We start from the raw sequence: 14912 nt of genomic DNA on the forward strand, positions 1-14912 counted from the left end.
TGGATGATACATCACACGGTGAAAGATGCAGCGGGTAGATATTTATTGCTAGTAGCCTCACTGCAGAATAAATACTATACTGTGGTATGCGTCTATGCCCCAAACGAAGGGCAAAGGATATTCCTAGAGGAATTGGAAAAGATCATTCAAAAACACGCAAAAGGCCAACTAATAGTGGGGGGAGACCTCAACTTAACCATAGACCCTCGAGTAGATAATTCTGGTGGGGAGGTGGGCTATGCTAAAGGAGATAGGATGGCATTAAAGGCATGGATGGCGAGATGGGGAATGATAGACCTCAGGCGGGCGCAACATGAAACTGTAAGAGATTACACATATTATGCGCCAAAATATAACTCATATTCAAGGATAGACTATTGGCTGGGCGATGGAGAAGTTAGAGGAAACTTGAAAACAGTGGCCATACTGTCATGCAGCTGGTCAGACCACTCGCTGATGACCATGACTCTGAAGTGGTCTGAGGAAAAGAAACACCGTAGATATTCAATGAAGCCATGCTGCTAGATCCCCAAAATGTAACGCTGATAGAGCAGTACATAATAGATTACATAAAAATCAATGACACAGAGGAGGTCAAACCCACTAGTCTCTGGGAGGGATTAAGTAAACACCCTGAAACAATGTACGGTCCCCACCTACTTGCATCAACAAAGACAAAGTCAAATCCTTCCATATCCTTGGGGTAGGATCAGATGATCCCAGTGGCCACCACTGATGCTTGATATTGAGGCAGGGGGAGACCACCTTGATGTTGATGTGTCCTCAAGTCTACGATTCTAGCTTCTCTGCCTGGGGGAGCCGAGGCACAGTCCCTAGTACTCCTGGCCTTTTTGAGAGCGGCATCCATCATCATGAAGTTGTGGGGTAACTGAGACCTCACCAACTCAGGTTCCCCATGGATCTGAAATTGGGTGTCAATCTTCTCAGGGACCACAGGGACAGACAGAGGTGATGCCAAGTTCCCGACAAGGACTGCCCTGAGTACCACGTAGAAAGGAGCCGTCACTGCCTCCTGAGGTGGAGAGGTGAAGTCCAGGATCTCGAGTGTCTTGGCCCTGGGCTCATCCTCCACTTCTATGGGGAATGGAATAGCCTCAGCCATTTACTGTACAAAAGAGGTGAAGGAGAAGCTCTCTGGTGGAGACAGTCTCCTCTCAGGTGGAAGAGAAGGCTCAGAAGGGATCCCATAAGACTCAGAAAAGTACCTGGGATTCTCCTCTGATTCCCATGAGCATTCTTCTTCGGTATCAGACAGATCTTCCCTCAGGGATGTCTGAGACCGGGCCCACCTCGATGATCCATGCCCTCAAGAATGGTGTCGAGGAGTTGGGTCCTGCCTTGACTCCGGCAAAGCTTCCTCCACCAACGTTGAAGGGGTACAGGCATGGGTAGCAATCGATACCAGGGTCACAAGCGGCACTGGTGTCTGACGCCGCACCGTGGGCTGAGGGGCTGCAGCACAAGGCATGGCAGGTGCAGGTGCAGGTACAGGCACCCCCCCCCCCCTCCCCCATGTACATCACTGAATCAATCCCTCCAAGAGCTCAGGAAGCAAGGCCCGGATACACTCATCGAGAGCCACCATCGATAAAGGCTGAGGGGCTGGTTGGAGATGAGGTTGCAGAATCACCTGGGGTGGAGGGGGAGCGATCCTCCCAGCGTCGACGCTTCTCAGGTGTTGAGTCCCTTGGCGTCCTGGAGCTTCCGGCACTATGTGTTGAAGGAGATCGGTGACAGTGATGCACCTCACCCAAGTTCCTGGGTGCCGACGTCAAATCCTCCCGTAGCCTCGGGTCGGGTCCAACGCTGGACGGTCCCGGGGAACATGCATAGCAGGAGGCCTTATGGCAGGTGGAGACCCACTCGATGCCTCACTGCTCCCAGTATCTCGGGGTCTCGCAGCAGCTATTCCTTACCTCAACTCCCGATGCCAGTACCGCATTCGACGACGCCTACCTCTATGCAGATGTTGAAAAACTGGACCGGGTTACAAAACGTTTCTCACATTCAGCCTCTCGGGAAATTTGGGTCCTTTTCTTCATACGAAGACAGCCGACACAATTTGCCGGGCTATGGTCGTACCCGAGCCACTGAATACACCAAGAATGGGTGCCAATACCAAAGATGGTCCTGTTGTACCGGGTACAACATTTGAAGCCATTGGGAATCTTCGATGACATGGAAGGAAAAATGGCTTCGGCAAAATTAAAAGTCGCAATTCTACCTGAAAAAGAGGGAAGGTGGCACAAAAAACAAGAGACCCAACCGAGCAGGCCTAAAAGCAACCCGTGCCAAAAAAAACTTAAACGCAGGCCAAAAGCTAAAGGTCGCAAGGGACTCTATTTAAAAAAACAAAAATAAAAAGAGAGAAAAAAAGAAAATAAACAAAGAAAGCGAGAATGAAAAACACTGTCGAAAAGCACAAAAAGATAGCTCTCTCCCGGGCTTGTGAGGAGCAACGAAAAGAACTGCTGCTTCTCATGCAGAGAAAACAAAACTGAGAGGCACAGTCTCGCTGCGGGTGGGAAGGTAATCACGCATGCGCATTGGAGCACTGCTCACGATCTAGAAAGCTCTCGTCCTTTTCTATGGAATTCTATCAACCCGGGCGACACAGGATCGTCTACCCACTTGTGAGAATGTAAGCCTGCTTGTCCTCGGAGAATAGAGTCTTTAAACCTACGTTAAACTTTGTAAAACTTAAGGAAAGATTAGATCTTATTTGCTAATTTTCTTTCCTTATATCTCTGACCATTCTCAATGAGTGGCTATATGCCCTACCACCAGCATATGGGAAGACTGAGAGCTACCAGGTAATGTCACCTTATTAGGTGGTGGGAGGGTATATACCCACATTTTGACGTCTTATGTTCAATGGTGCTTGACTATTTCACAAATGCTCAAAATACCGACTGGTGATGATGAAAATCCTATCTATCTATATAAAAGGCAACCCCAACGTTCTGAAGCCTCCACGGAAGTTGAGGCGCCCGAGATATCCGGTGTGCCCTGGAGTGTCTGCACCGCCCTCGCGTCAAAACGTCATGACATCGAGGGCGGAGCTATGACACTCGAGGCCCGAAACCGAAACGCCACAGCGAACAACTAACAAGGCAAGTAGCTCGGAGGGACGGAGGGAGGGGGCCCCTTGCTAGCGCCCGTTTCATTGCTCTCAGAAACGGGCATTTTTTCCTAGTAGCTCAATAAATGTCCCACCCTGCTAGAACTCAATAAATCCCATCCTCCATCATACAAGCGTTTGGATGCCACGGTTATTAGGTTTTTATGTATAGAACAGTAAGTATACCTTACCTGCTACATCAGTAGCAATTAACAAGGGGATGGTCTTCTTCTTGAAATCAGAAATGACTTTGTTCCTTTCATTCTGATCCATATCTCCATGCAACAGGCCCAGAGTTTGATCCTCCAGTCTCAGATTAGTCGTCAGCTCCTCTGCATTCGCCTTCTTGGTGACAAACAAAAGAACGCTTCCCTTTGACAGAAACTCCACCAGTCGATTGATCAACCAGCACCATTTGTCAGGGCCTGTGGGCATGATCTCCACGATCTGTGTAACATCTTCATTTGCCTATCAGAGGGAAAAGCATGAAAAGAATTTATAATACCTTGCTAATAAAGCGAAGATACTTACCTGTAGCAGGTATTCTCCAAGGACAGCAGGCTGAGTGTTCTCACATGTGGGTCGACGTCCGCATCAGCCCAGGAATCAGCATTTTGCAAGCAAAATAAAACAAAGTTTTGCCAGAGTCTTCTGGTGAGCATGCAGCGCGCACCACGCAGGCGCAAACTGGTTTCCTGCCCATCGCGCGAGCGTGCCCCTCAGTTAAATAAAAAAACATATAACAAACTAGTAACAACTTCAAAGGGGAGGTGGGCGGGTTTGTGAGAACAATCAGCCTGCTGTCCTCAGAAAATACCTGCTACAGGTAAGTATCTTCGCTTTCTCCGAGGACAAACAGGCTGCTTGCTCTCACATGTGGGGTATCCCTAGCAACCAGGCTCACTCAAAACAATGAACATTGGCCAATTGGGCCTCGCAACGGCGAGGACATAACACAGATTGACCTGAAACTATATACAACTAGCTGAGAGTGTAGCCTGGAACAGAATAAAATTGGCCTAGGTGGGTGGAGTTGAATTCTACACCTCAAACGGATTCTGCAGAACCGTCTGCCCAAACCGACTGTCGTGTCGGGTATCCTGCTGAAGGCAGTAATGAGATGTAAATGTGTGGACTGATGACCACATTGCAGCCTTGCAAATCTCTTCAATGGAAGCTGACTTCAAATGAGCCACTGGCGCGGCCATGGCTCTAATATTATGAGCCGTGACATGACCCTGTAGAGTCATCCCAGCTTGGGCATAAGCGAAGGAAATGCAATCTGCTAGCCAATTGGAGATTGTGCGTTTTCCGATGGCGACTTCCCTCCTGTTGGAATCAAAAGAAACAAACAACTGGGCGGACTGTATGAAGGGGCTTTGTCTGCTCCACATAAAAGGCCAATGCTCTCTTGCAGTACAAAGTATGTAAGCTGTTTCGCCAGGGCGGGTATGAGGACGGGGAAAAATTGTTGGCAAGACAATTGACTGGTTCAGATTTTTTTATTTTTTATTTTTGTTACATTTGTACCCCACACTTTCCCACTCATGGCAGGCTCAATGCGGCAGGCAATGGAGGGTTAAGTGACTTGCCCAAAGTCACAAGGACCTGCCTGTGCCAGGAATCGAACTCAGTTCCTCAGTTCCCCAGGACCAAAGTCCACCACCCTAACCACTAGGCCACTCCTCCACTATGGAACTCTGACACCACCTTCAGCAGAAACTTAGGGTGAGTGCAGAGGACTACTCTGTTATGATGAAACTTAATATAAGGTGCATGCACTACTAAGGCCTGAAGCTCACTGACTCTACGAGCTGAAGTAACAGCCACCAAGAAAATGACCTTCCAGGTCAAGTACTTCAGTGGCTCAAAAGGAGCTTTCATCAGCTGGGTGAGGAAGACATTGAGATCCCATGACACTGGTGGAGGTTTGACTGGGGGCTTTGACAAAAGCAAACCTCTCATGAAGTGAACTACTAAAAGCTGTCCAGAGATAGGCTTACCCTCTACACAGCGATGATAAGCACTAATTGCACTAAGGTGAACCCTTATGCAGTTGGTCTTGAGACCAGATTCCGACAAGTATAAAAGGTATTCAAGCAGGGTCCATGTAGGACAAGAAAAAAAATGTAGGGCCTTACTGTCACACCAGACGGCAAACCTCCATTTGAAAGAATAACACTTTTTTATGGAATCTTTCCTGGAAGCAATAAGACTCAGGAGACACCCTCTGAAAGACCTAAGGAGGCAAATTCTAAGCTCTCAACATCTAGGCTGTGACAGCCAGAGAATGGAGGCTAGGATGTCGAAGCGACCCCTCGTTCTGGGTGATGAGGGTCGGAAAGCAGTCCAATCTCCACGGTTCTTCGGAGGACAACGCTAGAAGAAGAGGGAATGAAATCTAACGGGGCCAAGAGGGTGCAATCAGAATCATGGTTCTGCGGTCTTGCTTGAGTTTCAGCAAAGTCTTACAGGTATTGGGAGGATACGAATACAGAAGGCCTGTTCCTCAATGTAGGAGAAAGGCATCTGACGCTAGTCCTTTGTGGGCCTGAAGCCTGGAATAGAACTGAGGGCCTTTGTGATTGATTTGAGTGGCAAAAAGTTCCACCGAGGGAGTGCCCCACGCTCGGAAGATCCTGCGGGCTACTCCCATGTTCAGTGACCACTCGAGAGGTTGCATTATCCTGCTCAATCTGTCGGCCAGACTGTTGTTTACGCCTGCCAGATAAGTGGCTTGGAGAAACATGCCATGATGGCACACTCATAGCCACATCTGGACGGCTTCCTCACACAGAGGGCAAGAACCGGTGCACCCCTGCTTGTTGGTGTAATACATAACAACCTGATTGTCTGTCTGAATTAAAATGATTTGGTTGGGCAGCCGATCTCTGAAAGCCTTTAGAGCGTTCCAGATTGCTCGCAATTCCAGGAGGTTGATCTGAAGAACTTTTTCCTGAAAGGACCAAGCTCCTTGAGTGTGAACCCCATCTACATGAGCTCCCCACCCCAAGAGGGATGCATCCATCATCAGTACTTTTTGTGGCTGAGGACTTTGGAATGGGCGTCCCAAGGTTAAATTGGATCGAATCATCCACCACTGAAGGGAATTCCGAAAGTCGGTGGACAGTTGGATTACATCTTCTAGATCCCCCGCAGCTTGACACCACTGGGAAGCTAGGGTCCCATTGAGCTGATCTCATATGTAGACGTGCCATGGGAGTTACATGAACTGTAGAGGCCATATGCCCCAGAAGTCTCAACATCTGCCGAGCCGAGATCTGTTGAGATGCTCAAACCATGGACACCAGGGACAGGAGGTTGTCTGTCCTTGCGTCGGGAAGATAAGCTCAAGCTGTCTTTGTGTTCAACAGAGCTCCAATGAATTCCAACTTTTGAACTGGGGTGAGATGGGACTTGGAGTAATTGATCATGAACCCCAGTAGCTCTAGCACCTGAATAGTCATTTGCATGGACTGTAGAGCGCCTGCCTCCGAGGTGCTCTTCGAGATAAGGGAACACATGCACTCCCAGTTTGCGTAGCGATGCTGCGACTACCGCTAGGCACTTTGTGAACACTCTAGGCGCAGACACCAGACCAAAAGGTAATACACGGTACTGAAAGTGCTGAGTTCCCAGCCGAAACCGAAGATACTTCCTCTGAGCTGGAAGTATCGAGATCTGTGTGTCCTTTAAGTCCAGAGAGCATAGCCAATCGTTTTTCTAAATCATGGGAAGAAGGTTGCCCAGGGAAACCATCCTGAACTTTTCTTGAACCAGAAATTTGTTCAGACCCCTTAGGTCTAGGATGGGACGCATCCCCCCTGTCTTCTTCTGTACAAGGAAGTACCTAGAACAGAATCCCAGCCCTTCTTCCCCCGGTGGAACGGGTTCGACCGCGTGAGCCTTTAGAAGGGCAGAGAGTTCCTCTGCAAGTACCTGCTTGTGCTGGGAGCTGTAAGAATGAGCTTCCGGTGGGCAATTTGGAGGTTTGGATTCCAAATTGAGGGTGTATCCTAACTGGACTATCTGAAGAACCCACCGGTCGGAGGTTAAGAGAGGCCACCTTTGGTGAAAAAATATCAACCTTCCCCCGACAGGCAAGTTGTCCGGTATGGACACTTTTATTAAGGCTATGCTTAACTGGAGCCAGTCAAAAGCCCGTCCCTTGCTTTTGCTGGGGAGCAGTGTGGGCCTTAGATGCACGCTGTTGACGAGAACGAGCGCGCTGGGGCTGAGCCTGAGCAGACTGCCGAGAAGCAGGAGTGTACCTATGCCTAGGATAGGAATAGGGAGCACTACTCTTCCCCCCAAAATACCTCCTAGATGAGGAGGCAGTAGCAGAAGGCGCCCGGTGGGAGAGAGAATCCATAGCATCATTATGCTTCTTGATCTTGTCCCCCTGGCAAGGAACATCCGCCATTCGCTGCTGCACAGAATGATCCAGGTTAGAGATACGCAGCCATGACAGCATGCCCATCACTATGCCCTGAGCAGCGATCCTGGATGCTACATCAAAAGTGCCAAATATACCCCTGGCCAGAAACTTGACACGCCTTCTGCTGCCTGACCACCTTGCGAAAAGGCTCGGCCAGCTCCGTAGGGAGTGCATCAACCAAGCTTGACGGTTGCGGTATCGAGTCCCGCAAGTGCACGCTCGTGAAGAGCTGGTATGACTGAATCTTAGCAGCAAGCATAGCGGCCTGATACGTCTTCCTCCCAAAAGAATCAAGAGTTCTAGCCCCTTTGCCTGGGGGCGGCGAAGCATTGTCTCTAGTACTCCTGGCTCTCTTGAGAGCGGAGTCCACCACCATGGAATTATGGGATAACTGGGACCTCATCAATCCAGGTTCACTGTGGCTCCGATACTGGGATTCAGCTTTCTTGGGGACCACAGGGCCAGACAGAGGGGCCGACCAGTTTCGCATAAGGACTTCCTTTAGTACCTTATGTAGAGGAACTGTCACAGTCTCTTTAGGTGGAGAAGAATAATCCAGGACCTCGAACATCTCAGCCCTGGGCTCATCCTCAACCTCCACAGGGAAGTGAATAGAGGTAGCCATTTCCCGGGCAAAAGAGTAAAAAGACAGACTCTCCGGTGAAGATAGTCTCCTTTCTGGCGGAGGGGAAGGATCAGAGGGAATCCCAAAGGACTCATCAGAAGAAAAGTACCTGGGATCTTCCTCTGATTCCCATGAACGCTCCTGCTTGGTGTCGGATAAAACCTGTGCCATGGTACTTCGACACTGAACCTGCCTCGACGCCGAGGAACTATGTCCTCTATGGTGATGTTGAGAGGCCAACGCCGAGTCCGACTGCGGTGAAGCTCCCTCCACTGATGTCGAAGGGGAGTCGACCCGGTTGGCAGCCAAAGCTGATGCTGCAGACCTCACCACAGGAGAAGGGTCAGACACCGCTGCAGCAGATGGCACAGAAGGCGCAAGCACCCCCGACACCGAAGATGACTGCAGTCCCTTCAGAAGTTCTGGAAATAAGGTGCTTGTCAAGAGCCGCCATTGGAAAAGGCTGCGGGGTCGGTGGGACAGGCGGTGTCACAATCTGTGGAGGCTCGGGAGCAAGCATCGGGCTGCTAGGAGACCGATGCATCGGTACCTCCTGTTAGCGAGAGACCGATCCTCTAGGCGCCGACGCTCTCGACGCCCCGGAGTTCCTGGTATTATGCATCGAAGGAGAATGATGACGGTGCTTCTTCGCCTTCGCTCGACGCCCATCATCGAGACTCCTCGGTACCGATGAGGAAGACGTGCAATCCTCCCATCTCCTCGGGGCCGGGTCCGACGAAGGTCAGTCTCGGGGGCCCTGCATAGCAGGAGGCCTCGAGACAGGTGGAGACCCACTCGAAGCCTCACTGCTTCCAGCGTGAGTTAGTCTCTCAGCAGCCATTACCTCTGCTCCTGATGTCGATGCTTCCCTCGATGTCGATGCCTCTGACATCGGTACCGATGTCGATCCCGACGTTGAAGGACTGGACCGAGCCCCCAAAAGCTTCCCTCGTTGGGCTTCTCGAGACGTTTGGGTCCGTTTCTTCAAACAAAGACACAGACTACAAGCAGCTGGGCTATGGTTGGACCCAAGGCACTGGATACACCAGGCGTGGATATCAGTACCTGAGATGGTCCGGTTGCACTGAATACAACGTTTGAAGCCACTGGGCGTCTTCGATGACATGGAAGGAAAAACGGCTTCATCGAAATTAAAAGACGCGATTCTGCCAGTTAAAAGAAAAAAGGGCAGAAAAATATGGGAATAACCCGACCGCACGGCCAAAGCCGGCTGCGTCGAAAAACAAAGGAAACTTTAAAAAGTGAAAACAAATCTAAAAGCCACTACGGGATTTTTTTTTTTAACTGACAATAAAGTAAAATAAGAGAAAATTAGAACAAAATAGCAAAAATTTGCGAAGACACTTTTTTCTGGGCCTGAGCGGAGCAGAGATAAAAACCTACCGCACCTCAATGCGGAAAAAAGAAAACTGAGGGGCACTTTCGCGCGACAGGTGGGAAATTGGTGCGCGTTGCACACACGCCAGAAGACTCTGGCAAAACTTTGTTTTATTTTGCTTGCAAAATGCCAATTCCTGGGCCGACGTGGATGTCGACCCACATGTGAGAATAAGCAGCCTGCTTTTCCACGGAGAATGAAAGTAACATAAGGTATCTATTGAGGGGAGGGGGTGGTGGGATATTGTAGGTCAACACTCGTGCAAAACTGCTTAGGAAAAAAAATCACTGTAGGTTACCTCCCCAATATCTCCCTGTACCACTCGGATGGGGTCAATCAGGATATCCCTGGCCAGCTTTTCAATCTTCTTCCGGAATGTGGCACTGAACAAAAGGGCTGAAAGGCCAGAAAATTGACACACTTGTTTCAAGCACACATTTTACTGACACTGTGCAAAAAATTAAGCAGATGTAACCAGCATCAAGTAATGTCCAGTAATAACAGATTGACTACCAAGAGCAGTGGTGTGCTGGTAAATTTTTAACAACAGGCTCTCTCCCCGCCCTGCAATTTATTTGGGGGGGGGGGGCAGAGAGGCAGACTGGGGGGGGGGGGCAATGTATTATTCTCTCTCTTCTTCCTCCCTCATGTCAGAGTTCCCATTAAACCATAATACCCCCTTTAAACAACAAATCTTTATAGCCCAAATCAAATGCCATGTTCATAATTAACTTTGTAAGAACTTGGCTGTTAATAGTGTGCTGAACTGGACAATGTTGGCACATTTAGACTGACTCTGGACAGTTCTGCTGAAGGAAACCCTTCCCTCATTAATCAATATCTTCTCAGTCACAAAGTAGTAATAAAAAAAAAAAAACAAGTGCATTTTTATAATATACCACTGTATTCAACAAAGCAAAACAAGCAAGTTCCCACATGCCATCTTTTTTTTTCTTTCTGTAGGCACAGGAAAAAAAAAGATTTTAAATGCTCCCAGGTTCCAATCTAATTCATGTTTAATGTGGGATAAAATGCCATAAATAAGTAAACAGATAGATAGAACATCTATCTGAGCACCTGATTGTTGTAACATGATGTCTGTTTTAGTGGCCCTTTACCAGGAGAAAAAAAAATCTCTACATGAATATAATACGTGCCAGAGTGTCCCTATAACCAACCCCTCCAAATGACACACTGATTAAAATGTATAACAAGTTACTAATCTATGAAAAGTTATTCCGTTTTTATACATCCCTATGCACAAGCTGACATGTCTGAAAACGTAAGTGAGATTAAATAAAAATTCCAACAATAAAGAACACCTACCATTTAAAAACTGGCTCACAAAATCTTTCAAAACTTAACTGGCTCTTGCGAGCCAGTGCAAGTCGGCTCCAGCACACCACTTACTAAGGGCTTGATTTAAACTCGCTCCAACAGCAGGGCAGTGGGGGAGGGACCCGGGCTACAGAATTCAAGAAGCAGGGCTGCACAGAAATCACCTACCTCTGTGGAGGCTGAGAAATACTGAGGAGGTCAGGGTTACACAGTTTCTTATTTAGTGTCACTAGTTCTCAGTCTCCCTCTGCTGGTAGAAGTGCATATACCCATTCACCGGGAATGGTCTGGAGCAGACAATAAGGAATAAGATTGAATACCAAGGACTTGATTTCTACTAGGTAATACCCTATTGGCACACAATCTGGAAAGAAACCATGAATAGGCACGGTATAATGCTGTAGCAAGGTTCCAACATTGGCTGTATTACCAATAACTCTTCTTTTCCTAAATACAATGAATCCTAGTGACAGCCAGATGTCAGGACACTGTAATGTCCTTTTCAATACATGTTCCTCACCTGTGAGTTGGGTAACAAGCTCTGCCTTTGCATCTGAATCACAGGTGACTGACCACAAAACTGGACATAGGACATGACAGCAGAAATAACCAACCCCAAATCACCCAAAATGGGCAGGGGTGGTTTTAATTAAAAAAGTACTTGCTACAGGCAAAAAAAAAAAAAAAAAAAAAAAAAGGGCACTAGGTTGGTGATCTGGCAGAAAAATCAAACCTGCATAAGACCAGCCAGTTTCATTTCTCCAGTCCTACCCCTTTAACTACAACACAATTAAAAAGCACCATGTCAAGGTTTGCACATACTTTGTCTGTCCGGACGTACATGGCTCGCAATTGATCGCACCTGATACTCTGGTAGAGGGAAGAAACAAAATAAAGAATATTCATAAGTATGAATTTTTTTTTTAGCATCACAATTATAAAAAATGTAGAAAGAATTAATTTACAGAACGTAATTTCAAGGTGAAGTTTTTTTTTTTTTTTTTTTAAGTATTATATAAACTGTTAATCCCACTTCCCATGAAAACCATTCAGTTGCATTGGGAAAATTAGTTTTTGTATATAACTGAATGTAGCACTGTGAACATCTAGGGTAGAGCTTCTCAAACTGTGGGTCACAAAACCCACACGTGGGGTCATGACCTAGATGGCCTTTCCATAGATGTATCATTATTCTGCACCTCCAGGGGGTCACACAATTTCATTTGGCCATAATCATGGGGTCACAGCCACAAAGACTGGGAAGCATGGACCTAGGAGAACAGAAGTAATAGTAGCTTGAGTATCCCAGTAGTGTCTAGTTGCATCATGGTGATAACCTGCTTAAGTTCTGGATACTAGGAATATCTTTCTTTCAAAGTCTACATCTAGGGTGGAAATATCCTCTGATTTTGGGACCTAGGGAAGTCTGTCCCAACTCCCTTCTGCAAGGGCACCTAGCCTAGCCAGTCACTCTTTCACAACTAACCAGTGAACATGCACGACAGATTTACATGTATTGGAGACCCAATATATGCAAATCTCTCTCATGTGGTAACTATGAAAATCTGACTGGCTAAGTGTGTCTTCAGGGAGATCCTCTGCCTGTCAATGTCTGGATAGATCATGGTAGAAACCCGAATCTATGAGGGATCTCCTCTCTCTTAGGTAATGGAATCTATGATGGAAGTAACTGCAGGCTCTAGCAGCTCTAAGGTGAATCTCTGCTTGCCCGGGTGTTATGAACATATTATTCATGATGACCCATTAAGGTGCTCTAAAGTGAAGGCATGTTTTCAGTTTAAGATACTTCTGTATAGTTAAAGCAGGAAGTTTCCAGTCCAGTCATATGGCAGCAGGGCACTGTGGTCACAGATAGCCTAGAGATACAGCTGCTTGCCTACTATAACCCCAGATGGGGGAAGGTAAAAAAAGGAATCACTATAACTAATGCATGCTTCAACCTTTTCCTACTTGAGCACACAATTCTGGAATGCGCTGCCGCGTAACTTGAAAACGATCTATGAACTAACTAACTGCTGCAAACTTTTGAAGACTCATCTCTTTGACAAGGCATACCACAAAGATCAACAAACGTGAACTCCTACACAGAAACCTAGAATAGTATTACAATATTTGCTTGTTAAACTACTACCATGTTTTATCATCATGTTACCCAAGATCTTTCTGCAATTCTAAATGTCTATTTTCTTATGTATTTCCACTATTCATGATGTATTGTAAGCCACATTGAGCCTGCAAAAAGGTGGGAAAATGTGGGATACAAATGCAATAAATAAATAAATAAATAAATAGATAAAATAAAATTTAAAAAGTAAGCTGAAAAGAAACAAAGCTAAAAAAAAACCCCAAAATAACAAAAAAAACAGAAACAAAAGAAGAAACAGAACTTGTCAACTACATAACAGGCAAACACCTAGAATGGTCTCAGATTTACAGGTTACTCTGCCCTGGACACAAGGTGGCCTTTCTCCTCCACATACCAAAGCCCATGTCAAACATTCGATCTGCTTCATCAAACACAAGGTATGTAGCTCGTTGCAGATTGGTGGCTTTCTTCTTCACGTGGTCGATCAATCGACCCTGTCAGGGACAGCAAGCAAACAAAACTTACCTATGTGAATGACTTCTCCAGCACACAGGCAACCCTGACAAGCACCCCATATGCAGGACAGAGGGTTTTAATGTTATTAGTAATGTCCAGTCCAGATTAACTGAAATAGTGCTGTGCCACATAAATCAAAAGATTGGAATGATGTATGCCAAAAATGTTTCACTGAGCTAGGAGACCTGAACGGAAATATTAAGCATATTTTTTACAATTTTTATTCAGGGACATAGTACTAAACAGCTGGCATACTTTAGTTCAACAGCTAGACAGCAATCAAAGCAACAGAGCTCAAACAGCTTACATTTGTTTTTACCCAGTCGTCACCCCGAGGTCCCCCCTCCCTGTTTTCCCCCTAGTACCCTCATAATCCTCCATACAAAATCTTGCTACTAGTCCATACATATCCCTGCCACCCTCCCTTCACACCACCTGCTTAAAAGGTCCCCAATACCCATACTTTACTGTGCTACGCCTGTAGGCTACAATCTTTGCCATTTTTGTGAATATTTCTAGCTTCTTTACCTCACTCACTGGTGGCCCCCTGCCCATGCTTCCAATATGTTATACAGTTATATATATAAGTGGATATCACCCTGCTGCATATTAGCCCCGTTATAAAGGAAAGTTAAGACGTAAAGCATGAGCAGAGGTCATATGAATAAACACTGAAAGTTTAATGAAATGCAGGTAGTTTCAGAGTCAAATATAGCTACTTTGCTCAATTATAAATTGTCGGACACTGCAGAGGCATGAACTAGCACTATTCTCCCTCTTCCCCCCCCCCCCCCCCCCCTCACAACATGAGTTCCAATAGTAAATTCAATGAATTAAAATTGTTCTTATATCCAAACATTGTTGTTCCCCAGCCCAGCTGATGTTTACTTACTGGTGTGCAGACAACTATCTCAGCTCCTTCCTGAAGCGCTTTGGCCTGTTCCCACATGCTGCCTCCTCCGTACACTGCCACTGAACGTAGGTTATAAGCTTTACCAAAACGCTTGCACTCGGTGTGGATCTAAAAAGCAGGATTAACGTTTAAGGGCAAACGACTGTTTCTTTGAAGAGAAGGAACATTAAGCTTTTGCAATCTGGAACAGCAGGAATGGGCCTAATAGTTAAATGCAAGCCCAGTGCACTAAGTATAGACAGCCCTTACTTCTACAATCAAATGAGTGTCCCTTCTCTAGCCAGGCTGTGATGACCATTCAATAACACATTATGGGGCCCACAATATGAAAATAAATAATTCTTTAACCTGAACAAACTGACGGAGCTGCTATCAGACTATTCTTAATTACAAGTCCTGGGGCTTAGTGCCTCAGTTTCCTAAGGCAGGCTGGG

At 46.7% G+C, this 14912-nt stretch overlaps 1 protein-coding gene across 3 annotated transcripts in view; it reads right to left on the reverse strand.

Annotated features, from left to right (window-relative positions):
• LOC115482025 (ATP-dependent RNA helicase DDX42-like) overlaps positions 1 to 14912 on the reverse strand; it is a 164611-nt gene that overhangs the window by 42045 nt on the left and 107654 nt on the right. For all 3 annotated transcript variants that reach the window (XM_030221569.1, XM_030221567.1, XM_030221568.1), the window contains exons 10-14: positions 14458 to 14586; positions 13444 to 13543; positions 11765 to 11812; positions 9903 to 10000; positions 3334 to 3610 (exon numbers count right to left, since the gene is read on the reverse strand). In XM_030221569.1, the coding sequence (XP_030077429.1) occupies positions 3334 to 3610; positions 9903 to 10000; positions 11765 to 11812; positions 13444 to 13543; positions 14458 to 14586 (652 nt within the window). The remainder of the gene's footprint in view (positions 1 to 3333; positions 3611 to 9902; positions 10001 to 11764; positions 11813 to 13443; positions 13544 to 14457; positions 14587 to 14912) is intronic.

The sequence above is a fragment of the Microcaecilia unicolor genome, chromosome 12, assembly GCF_901765095.1.
Source record: "Microcaecilia unicolor chromosome 12, aMicUni1.1, whole genome shotgun sequence".
NCBI lineage: Eukaryota > Metazoa > Chordata > Amphibia > Gymnophiona > Siphonopidae > Microcaecilia > Microcaecilia unicolor.